Source organism: Schistocerca americana, chromosome 3, assembly GCF_021461395.2.
Source record: "Schistocerca americana isolate TAMUIC-IGC-003095 chromosome 3, iqSchAmer2.1, whole genome shotgun sequence".
Lineage (NCBI taxonomy): Eukaryota > Metazoa > Arthropoda > Insecta > Orthoptera > Acrididae > Schistocerca > Schistocerca americana.
Genome location: NC_060121.1, coordinates 147000162 through 147012463, shown reverse-complemented (window position 1 = coordinate 147012463; position 12302 = coordinate 147000162). Strand labels below are relative to the sequence as shown.

The following is a 12302-nucleotide window of genomic DNA, read 5'->3' as shown; positions in this document are numbered from 1 at the left end:
TGATTGCTAAGTAGGGAGCTATTGTATCAGCGTAATCTGAAAGAAACCTAATCGGTATACAATCTGGACCTGAAGACTTGCCCGCAACAAGCGATTTGAGTTGCTTCTCAACCCCTAAGGCATCTACTTCTAAGAAACTCACGCTAGCAGCCGTTCATGTTTCAAATTCTGGAATATTCCATTTGTCTTCCCTGGTGAAGGAATTTCGGAAAACTGTGTTCAATAACTCTGCTTTAGCGGCACAGTCATCGGTAACAGTACCATCGGCACTACATATAGAGCTGCCACCTATCGGAACTTTATGAAACTACAGGGGCTGTTTGTGGTACAAAATACACTCTAAGACACAAAAAATGACAGTCCATGAAGGAATTATCCAAATGGCATGGAAACCAGTAGATGAGACTTACACGTACAGACAAAAAAATGATTACATTTTCAGAAAAACTGGATGATTTATTCAAGGCTCCAGACACATCTTCACTTGCCGCTGGGGCTCAATTCAAAGCCAGACTCATCACTGAAGACAACTTTACTCCAGTCAATGAGATTCCAGGATGAAGACGTATCTCGAGGTGCCTCGCTTGGACAGCAGTGGATACCAATCTGACTGACACCACCATACTGCCTGACAATGAGGAGTGATGGTCTGGGATGCAATTTCTTGTAATAGCAGGACCCCTTTGGTTGTCATGTGCAGCTGTCTTATAGCACAGTGGCACAACGATGACATTCTATGCTTCATTTCTTTGCCCTTCATGTCAGGTCATCTGGGGTTAGATTTCAGTAAGATAATGCCCACCTGCACATGGCAAGAGTTTCTACAGCTTACCTTCACAAACTTACAAACCCATACCTTGACCAACAAGGTTTCTGGATCTATATGGAGCATTATGGGCAGGGCCCTTCAACCAGTTTGGAATTTTGACGACCTAACATGTCAGTTGGACAGAATTTGGCATGACATGCTTCAGGAGGTCATCCAACAACTCTACCAATCATTGCCAAGCTAAATAATTGCTCACATAACGACCTGAGGTGGACCTACATAGTACTGACTTGCTCAGTTTGTAAGGCTCATCCGCTTCAATAAATCACCCAATTTTTCTGAAACTGTACAACAAATCTACCGATTTCCATCCCATTCAGATAATACCTTCATGATGAATCCTTTCTTTTTTTTTTTTTTTTTTTTTGCAGTGCCTTACTTCCTCTTTGCAACCAAATACTACTCAAGACTCCCCTGTTACAATTTACTGCAAATACTACAATTTATAAAGATAAACTGGACAGTATTCCAGAAGTCACCTGCAAATGGATGCCACCATCAGTCAGCTGATCAAAATGCTAGTTTCACTGTTATGATGTCATGCACTGTCTATATCATCTATGGTCTAAGATACCAACAGCTCTCATGAAACAGGATACTGATGCAATTCATGTTAATACACTCAAAATATGTCTGTCAATGTGACAGCTTCCATCAAACTTCATCAGGATGATGAAGAATTAAAAATTGAAAGAGTATTCACAGAAGATGATTCCCCATTAGAACTCTTCTCACCAGTCCTAGGAATTTTTCAGATCCTTGAGCCAGGAAAAGATGAGATGTAGCATGACAAGCTTGTAAGCTACCAGATAAATGTTTTAGCTGATGGTAAATTGAGGCTGCCACATCTCTTTTTAATCACATTGAAGTAGTCCCATTACAACTGGACAATCAACAGCCAACTGTATCCCAGGAAATATACACAAAAGAAGTAGAAATCAGGTAGATCAGTGAACTATTGATTCTCATTATAAATGGCCAGTATGCCTTGAGCTCATACCTGGACACAGATATAGGTGTCCACAGAAATTAATCTTGGTAGGTGGGGTACAGAGATGGGGGGCAACACTCCAAAATTGCCATTTGTATATAAATAAGTTGGTCAGTTTCAAGACATGTCAACCACAAGACCTACATTTTACAGGTAACACAAAAAAACTTATTACAAATATATCCCAGAAAACTGATGGTTATACATTCACTTCTAGATGTACATGAGAATTCTATAATTAATAAAAGCTTTGTACTCCAGATTCCAAGAGGGGGAGGTGCGGGGCCATTATGTGGCCCCTCCTTTCTCCCTTGCAGGTGCCTATGGACACAGATTAACTTTGAATTGTAAGAAGTAGACTTGGGAATGGCTAATGTTGGTAGTTTTATTGTTTTTTAAGTGAAGTGCAACTTCTTGGTAAAAATTTAAACTTTGGTTTTTTTTTTAATAATTTTATGGTCTCCACAGTATTTTCAATGTAAGGAAAAAGCACTGTCATTTCATATTAGTCTATCTACTTAGTTCCATCTTGGTCCCTGTGTGTCAGACAGATTTCTGTATAATCTATGGTTTAATTTTAAATTGTAAGTTAAAATGTTCTGTCTGACAACAAGAATTTCACTGTTTTTCCACAATTAATTTCAAGTTTATGGATTTGAAATTCATTACAACTAGATTCATTTTTGCCTAACAAACACTATTTTACAACAAAATGACATAAAAAATTAAAAAAGGAATTTTAAAAGCAGATGAGAGAAATCAGATTATCCCAAAAAACAAAATGAACTATAGTTTCCTTATACTGTTAGAGCTAGGTGTAAGTAATGTCTAATATGGAGTAAGAACAAGAGAGGAAAAAACTGAGCACCCAAAAAAATCATGGTGCATATCCAGCATCTTGCATTTGCCACTGACCATTAAAAAAATGGGTGGTAAATATAAATTTGGTGACTCATGTGCAGTCCACACGCACACTCACGCACTCTCACACTCTTAACATAAATAGTGTGAGTGAGACTATACGGTAACTTTCAGGAAAGGTGCACTCAAAATGCACAGTGAATATAAACAGTGCAGAACTGGTGCAATGTTGTGACAAATACTGTTAAGAAATAGGCTGTGCTGGAACAGTGAAAATTAAGCCATTGAACAATAATGATAAATAATGAGAACGATAAGTAATAAATAAAGTTTTTGTATATAATATGTGTGATATTTATCAAACATTCCCAATCTGGAAGCATGCAATGCTTGTGATGTTACAATACACATACAAAGTGAATATAAACAGAACCAATCCACTCAGCTAACTGAGTATTACAGTGAATAAAAAGTATTAAGTGCTACAGTGCTACTCATTAAAAATGAGCCATCTGTAATATTTTTCAAATGCTGGCAGAATCTTCCATTGTCAGTCACAATATTGTTTGTTATTACAACTGAATTGATAAAATGTGTGTCTCAATGGGATTCAAAATTTATCTTCATACAATGAGACGATTCTGAATAAGTAACAGCATATATTTTAAAATATTGATCATCTTACAGGTGACTCACTTACGAATAAGAAGTACAGGTGGTAGGCAATGTGTCTTTACTTATGCTTTGCTTGTGGGCTTTTACTGCAACAGAATGTGCTGTAATGCATTATGTGCTCTGTATAAAACTTGCTCTGTCTGTATAAACAACAATATACTGAAGTGAGACTGCTCATTTTCAATCTATGTGCAAAACAGTGAATGATACTGGCATTTACAAAAACTTACCTGTGCTTTTTTAAAACTTGTGCACATATGATTTATCTCATAAGAGATATTATTCCAGAATGAAAAGATCTGATCAGCAGGGAGAGGACCTGAAGGTCAATGAGGGGACTTTAAAAGGAACATAGTCTGAGCACTGTGTGGCTTACCATACTGCTTCGTTCTCACTGGTATTGGAGGCGTGGTCGCGCCTTCACCCCTCTGTGAGCGTGCTGCTAGCCACACGTAATACAATGTGTTAGGGTACAGCCCAGTTAATGTGAAATTCTCTACTACTGGGATTCGTTTATGATTCCTCTCCTGGAAGTAAAACCGAGCAATGAATTGACAACATCAAAGAGGAACATTTCATTCTGTTAGTAACTAGAAAGTAAAGCTGCAGGCTGCAATAATCTGGTACAGAAACAAATACCTAAGAAAAGAAAATCTCTGTTTCCAAAATTATAGGTGACAATGTAATAAAGAGATCCACAAACGTGTTGTAGATCCATATTGTGTTATAGATCTAGGTGTATAGAATTCCACTGAAGACTTACTGGAGAAATATAATTCAAGGGATGGCATTAAAATACATATGTACAGCAATATAAACGCCAAATAATTGAAATAAAAAACTTCCATTGTTCTCTCTCTTTTGATACATTGTTTTAAATGGCAGGTCAGTCACAATATTATGTTTTACACCCCTGAAATGTCTTGTTCTCTCCTTTTAATCCTGGAAGAAGAACACGTGGGGATTTGTAAACTTAGGATTTTGTTATCTTCTATTGTGTTCTATGCATTGTATTATTTCAGAATGTAAGGCCATTTATATATTACAGACTTATAATCTTCAGCTACAAGGCATATGTTCAAATGTAAAACACCCATGTATTCAGAAGCAACTGTCAATAAACACATATACCATAAAATCAAATCTTTTTGGAATCAACCTACCTTTGCATATGTATCATTCCAGTACAGCTCATAGCTGACGATATTTTCACTCGAATGGGAAGGCTTGCTCCAAAGAAGTGTAACTGATGTTTCTCCAATATCACTCACACGCAGATTGCTAGGCTGACTCGGAACTGAAAATGAAGAAATTCACTTCAGCAATGAGATCCAGGAGGTATAACTGTCATATACTGACGTACATTTGATGCAGCTTCTTTAAAATATTATATATGAGGGTTGGAGCAAAAGTAATTGCAACTATTATTTTTCTTCCAGCATGTCACAAACTGCTATCTGTCACATGCAAGCTATGCAGGCATAGTGTTGTATTGACAACAGTTGGGACTGTGATTGCTGGTAGTAGCACAGAGTGCACTATGAAAAGAGTTGTGTGGCGACTGTCATGCGACATGGAAGTACCCTGTGTTGAGTAGTACTCATACATCAAATCAGTCATTCGCCAAGAGATAACTCTGAGAGAATTTCACAGTGCAATCATACTGCATGACACCACAAAACCACATAAAGCAGGGTGCTTATGGCAGCAACAGCAGTGCTGGGGATGGGGAGAAGTGGAGCACATACTGTACTCCCCTGACCTTTCGCCCTGTAGCTTTGATGTCATATGAAAGGTAAAGGAAACTACATGGAAGGCAGTTTGTGACACAAGAGGGCACACCCAATGCTGTGCAACAACAGATGACCAAATTCTGACATGGTGCACCAAATGGTTATGCAGATGATTTTAAGTGCTTACCACACAATTGAAGGCATGTGGTAAATATTGCAGGGGACTACTTTGAGGGCCTTTAAATCCAGTTCTGTCAGGTCACTTGTATGTGTGCTATGCTGTAATCATTTTGCACCATGAGACTAGTATTTTCCTGTACACTGCTGTAATAACTATGTGAGGCATGATGTTCGCATGTTCTTAAATGTCCACACATCTAGTTCCCACGTTGTCCTTTCATGTGTATGAGTTGCATTTCCCAATATGGCTGGTATCTGCTAGTAAACAAAATAGTTGCAATGACTTTTGCCCCAGCCCTCATATTACTTGGCGAAATGCTTAGCTTTGCCATAATGGATAAGATACTGTGAATTGGTAAGTACTATGCATGCTTAAACAGCAGTACCTGAACTCTTTTTATTCTTAATACAAATTGAGGTCACCCCTAATATATCCATAATGAGTAAATATACCAAGTTGTGCTTGTCATCAAGTTATAATGGACAATGTGGTGAATTTTGTGATGTACACTAGTAATTTTTAACATTTATATCTCACAAATTATGACAATAACTTTTTTGGAATAATGTACTCTATGTTTAGCATAGGAAACAGCTTCCAAAGAGGACTTCAATTACATAACATATGTGGAATTTGATAAAATAACAACAAGATAAAAGCACCATAAAACCACTGTCTCATCATCAGGTGAAGAGGTCCCACAAATTTCTGATTTTTCTGTACCAAATACAGCGTAAATCAGAAAATAACAAACAATAATTTTAATGGCAAAATGTTTACGAGGTAACAAAACAAAAAAAATCACAAATGAACTTACAACTTTTACCTACTTTTCTACAAAGTCATCAACATTCTCGACACACTTCTCCCATCATGTTACCAGTTTCATATTGACCTCTTCATCTGGATGGAGTACAGCCATCTGCGGACCACTGATTTCACTTCTGCATCTGTCACAAAGTGTTGGCCAGCCAAGAATTTCTTCTTGGGAGCAAACAGATGAAAACCTGATGGTGCAATGTCTGGTATGTATGGTGGATGCTGGAGTCCCTCCCACCCAAATTTGGCAATTTTCCCATGAACAGGAGCAGCACCATGAGGTTGAGCATTGTCATAAAGAAGTTTGACGCCATCAGCATTAATACTGTGGCATCTGTCGCGAAGGGCACGATGCAACTTAACTGAAGTTTTAATGTAGGCTGCAGCATTCACAGCAGTTCCATGTTTAGCAAAGTCCATGTCACAAGCACTTTCCTAGCAGACTGAGTCACTTTGAATGTTTTTCATACTGGGGAACTAGCATGTTTCCTGCCCATAGAGGTCTGCCTGGTTCAGGCATGTAGTGTACGCCCACGACTCATCACCAGTGACAATTCCTTTCAGAAAGTCATGCACTTTTCTGGTTTAATGCGTTAAGTGATCTAAGCTTGTCACCATTCACTGGCCAGGGGAGAAAAAAATTATTGTATGTTACATTCTGATCCTCCCCCATATAATTAAACTCCTTACTCAGGTACAGTTCGTGTCTTTCCCTGTTGATTGAAGCCTACCAGTCTTTATTCTGCTATTTTAGTGATAGACTAATTGATTGTGAAGTTGTTCAGACTTTTATAATGTTTATGACAGGCCAAAAAGTGAATATGCTTTTCATTTATGGTGAAGGTCGTCAGACTGTCAAGAGTTCTCTCAAGTTCTCAGGCACCCAGCAAGAACTAACTTAATAAAATTTCAATGTGTCATGAACAGTATTACACACTGCACCATAGGAAATGTGGAACTGCTGTGATAAGGTTCACAGTTGCATATGCTGGTCATTCAAAATTGTTGCCTCAGTGGCTCTGACATTCTGCAGGGTTGCAACTGTTACTGGCCACCTGGAATGTGACCAATCACTAAGGTTCACAAGGTCCTCTTGGAAGAATGCACACAGCTGGACACATTGCTACAGTCCATTCAGTCATCCCCATACACGTCATGCATGTCCCTGTGAATTTCACTCACTTTATGCCCTTTGGTCCACAAATATTGGACTACACTTCGCTGCTCGTCCCAAGTTGATGATAGTAACATGCACACCATGTTTGTTTCATAGTTCAAGGGTGTCTTTCTAGAACTGCACACAAAAACAAAACACCCTCTGTAGTGCAAACTACAAACTGAATTGTTGTGAAATTTCAACATTTCAGCTGCAATACCAGGGGAGAAAAATATTATTGTGCATTACTTTCTGATCCTCCCCCGTATAATTAAACACCTTACTCAGGTACAGTTCGTGTGTTTCCCTGTTGATTGAAGCCTACCAGTCTTTATTCTGCTATTTTAGTGATAGACTAGTTGATTGTGAAGTTGCTCAGACTTTTATAATGTTTACGACAGGCCGAAAAGTGAATATGCTTTTAATTTATGGTGAATGTCACCAGACTATCCGAGTAACAATATGGTTGTATGCTGAAAGTTATTTTGACTGTGCCAAACCTTCATGCTCTGTCTTTGAAAATATTACAGACAGATTTTAAGGAACTTGAAGTGTGAAGAATACAATACACCAATGAAAAAGAGCTTTGACTGATGAAAAAAATGGATCTAAGATTATAGCAGCAGTAGGACTCAAGCCACATGTCACTACAAGGCAGCTTGAATTTGCTACTGGAATCAAGCATAGGACAGCTTTGTGAATTCTATATTCCAATGCCATTCACATTCCTTACGTTTTGATCTATCGGCAGCTTCATGGAAATGACTTTTGAAATTGGTTACAGTTCTCCAAATTACATCTACATCTACATCTACATCCATACTCCCCAAGCCACCTTACGGTGTGTGGCAGAGGGTACCTTGGGTACCTCTATCGGTTCTCCTTTCTGTTCCAGTCTCGTATTGTTCACGGAAAGAACGATTGTCAGTATACCTCTGTGTGGGCTCTGATCTCTCTGATTTCATCTTCATGGTCTCTTCGCGAGATATACGTAGGAGGGAGCAATATAATGCTTGACTCCTCAGTGAAGGTATGTTCTCGGAACTTCAACAAAAGCCCTTACCGAGCTACTGAGCATCTCTTTTGCAGAGTGTTCCACTGGAGTTTTATCTATCATCTCCGTAACGCTTTTGCGATTACTAAATGATTCTGTAATGAAGCGCAATGCTCTCCGTTGGATCTTCTCTATCACCCCTATCTGGTACAGATCCCACCCCGGTGAGCAGTATTCAAGTAGTGGGCGAACAAGTGTACTGTAACCTACTTCCTTTGTTTTCAGACTGCATTTCCTTAGGATTCTTCCAATGAATCTCAGCTGGCATCTGCTTTACCGATGATTAATTTTATATGATCATTCCATTTTAAATCACTCCTAATGCCTACTCCCAGACAATTTATGGAATTAACTGCTTCCAGTTGCTGACCTGCTATATTGTAGCTAAATGATAAAGGATATTTGTTTCTATGTATTCGCAGCACATTACACTTGTCTACATAGAGATTCAATTGCCATTCCCTGCACCATGCGTCAATTTGTTGCAGATCCTCCTGCATTTCAGTACACTTTTCCATTGTTACAACCTCTCAATATACTACAGCATCATCCGCAAAAAGCCTCAGTGAACTTTCAATGTCATCCACAAGGTAATTTATATATATTGTGAATATCAGCGGTCCCATGACACTCCCCTGCGGCACACCTGAAATCACGCTTACTTCACTAGACTTCTCTCTATTGAGAATGACATGCTGCATTCTGTTATCTAGGAACTCTTCAATCCAAACACACAATTGGCCTGATAGTCCATATGCTCTTACTTCGTTCATTACATGACGGTGGGGAACTGTGTCAAACACCTTGCAGAAGTCAAGAAACACAGCATCTACCTGGGAACCTGTGTCTATTGCCCTCTGAGTCTCGTGGGCGAATAGCGCGAGCTCGGTTTCACACGATCATCTTTTTCGAAACCCATGCTGATTCCTACAGAGTATATTTCTAGTCTCCAGAAAAGTCATTATACTCAAACATAATACTTTTTCCAAAATTCTACAACTGATCAATGTTAGAGATATAGGTCTATAGTTCTGCACATCTGTTCGACATCCCTTCTTGAAAACGGGGATGGCCTGTGACCTTTTCGAATCTTTTGGAATGCTACGCTCTTCTAGAGACCTACGATACACTGCGGCAAGAAGGGGGCAAGTTCCTTTGTGTACTCTGTGTAAAATCGAACTGGTATCCCATCAGGTCCAGTGGCCTTTCCTCTTTTGAGTGATTTTAATTGTTTTTCTATCCCTCTGTCATCTATTTCTATATCTACTATTTTGTTATCTGTGTGGCAATCTAGAGAAGGAACTACAGTGCAATCTACTAAACTACAAAGTGATGCACGATTTCTATGCAAGATTATGTTACTAGAAAAGCATCATTCACAAATCACAGGAAAATTAATATCTGCAATGTGCACTGATGATCATCTGAAAATCCATACTCTCTGAGAGAGAGGGTAAAAAGCAACTCTGTTCTATCAATGTGTGGTGTGATCTTCCCAAGTATCACATAACTGGTTCCAGTTTTATTGACAGGGCTCTAAATAACCGTAAGTATCTATAGTTCCTGTCTGATATGTGGGCACAGTAATTGTAAGACATTTCCCTGTACATTAGGCAATCCATTAGGTATCAACATGAGAGATATCACAATCAACAACATAGCAAAAGCTAGACCGCCAAAATGCTGACATTCTGGCCTGAGCTGCCGGAGTTGGCAGTTGTGTGTGCATGAGGTGTGCTTCCTTGTCTGAATGAAAGGTGTGTGTTTCTCTTCCTCTTTCTGATGAAGGCTGAGGCCAAAATCTTGTATGTAAGTGTCTTACAATTGCACCTGTCTTGAACTTAAGGTGTCATCTTTATAGTTAGTAGCAATCTATTTTTTCCTACATTGCTGGTATTCCTACCTGCAGTTTCCATTCTTGGACATCCCAACCATTCACACTAATAATTACAGATCACCATAAAAAACATATAAATATCATAGTATCAGTTGTTTGGGAAACCAAAATGGCCTGCACACTAACCAGACTTCTGGAATTTTATATCTGTGAAAAATCGAAACAAGAAATATTTGAGGAAACACAGGCATTCCTGAAAATGTGAAATACCGTATAACTGATGGATTGATTTTTTATTGGTCCAGTTTGATCATACTGAATAAATGGTATGAGTGGCATTGTACAGAGTTATATTATACAGTACAAATTGTACAAGTGATAATGGTATAATTCAGCCCTGTACTGTCGTATGTCCAGACACAATTCAACATGCAGTACTGCCTGTCCAAAATTACTTTACAATATCTAACAATGCTCAAGGTCAACATTTCCAATCCTTGATATGGCAGTCTTAATAAAAAAAATTGCAAACTGTACCCACATTACATGTTTGCTTACATTTGGTACAATAAGAGTGTGTTTCTGAGATCTGTTCTCTTGGCAGCAGGACAGTGGTTTGTAGTACTTTTATCTCATTACTATTTGATCAAATTACACACATGGCCTGTCATTGAATTCTACTTCAAAAGCTCTCTCCAGTGCCACAGAAAAAGGAGATAATTCTATTAAGAAATTACAATTGAGAAAAACAAAGTTGGTATGTCATAATCCAGCAATTATAAATATTAAAAAAAAATATTTGAATATGTCATACATATTTCTCACATCATCCTCTATAATTTAGCACAAACCATATCTCAGTATGTTTATTTGTTTTGGATATATTATGAGTGAAAGTTGTTCTGTGGCATGACAAAAAGAAGGCACAGCAGTTATGGATTTAAGTGCTCGTTTTTCCCGCACGCTGTTCAAGAGTGGAACAGTGCAGAGACAGCTTGAAGGTGGTTCATTGAGCCCTCTGCCAAGCACTTTATTGCGAAAAGCACAGTAATCATGTAGACGTAGATGTAGATGGACGATAGCCTATACTAGATGCTGTCACAGTGTAACAACTGGCAAACAGAAGAAAGTCAGTGTTTATAGTTACCAAACCAGTAGCAATATATGAACTGTCAAGTTAATTTATGTTATGCCAAATCTGTAAAGAATGGAACTTACCAGGATGAAACTTACACTCAAATTTTCAGAAAAATACCTCCATCATACTGTGCATTTGTGCTTATTTGTTTGTTTGTGTGTGTGTGTGTGTGTGTGTGTGTGTGTGTGAGAGAGAGAGAGAGAGAGAGAGAGAGAGAGAGAGAGAGAGAGAGAGAGAGAGAGATGTCACACACAAGCTGTAGATGTGTGGTTGTTTCTTTATCATCTTTGTTATATATTTATGTTCAGATTATCAGTCATATTGCTTAACTCGTGTGCTGGAAAAGCACAAAGAAAGGTTACAGAAATTTTCAGAACATGAATAAAACAGAAAGGAAGCAAATACTGTGGAAGAAAAGTTGAAGTTCAACCTCCCATTCCTTACAGTAATAAGGTTCTTACATGTTATATGTCTGTTCTATAACTGTTTACTATCTATTTTGTTTGAGGTATCTGGTAAACTAGACAGTGGAGTGCAGCCAGTGGCAGATGTCAAAACTGTGAGGGCAGTGGCTGTGCAACCCCACTGCCAGCTGCTGCCCATCGGCGTACATAGGCATTCTAAATATTTTGTTGGAGAAACTAATACACTTCAATGACATGGATAGTTGAGGAACTCTGTTTTAGTTTTGTACTAGTTGACTATAGGTCATTTTTATATTGTATGGGTTATGTTATCACTCTGAGAATGCATGCAACCTTTGTAGCACAGACTTTAAATTTGTAATTCCGAAAAAGTAGAGCAATACACTAAATTTATATGTTGGCTCTTTTCTCAAATATTAACTTTTTATTTGTATGAAAGTGAATTTAAAATATTTAAATATGGGCAAGAAGAAAACTTATGAGAAATGAACAGTACTTATCAAAATGAGACAGGAAGCTCTTCAAGACTAGTGGATTCATAAACATCAAGGTATGATATAACAGGAGTTGGAAGTTTATGGTGTCCAGGAAGCATTGATACAC

General features: G+C 38.3%; 1 protein-coding gene across 5 annotated transcripts in view; it reads right to left on the bottom strand.

Moving 5' to 3' along the window:
* Positions 1–12302, bottom strand: part of LOC124607516 (tyrosine-protein phosphatase Lar-like) — a 545267-nt gene that overhangs the window by 82058 nt on the left and 450907 nt on the right. For all 5 annotated transcript variants that reach the window (XM_047139905.1, XM_047139909.1, XM_047139906.1 and 2 more), the window contains 2 exons: positions 4520–4653; positions 3733–3883 (listed from right to left, as the gene is read on the bottom strand). In XM_047139905.1, the coding sequence (XP_046995861.1) occupies positions 3733–3883; positions 4520–4653 (285 nt within the window). The remainder of the gene's footprint in view (positions 1–3732; positions 3884–4519; positions 4654–12302) is intronic.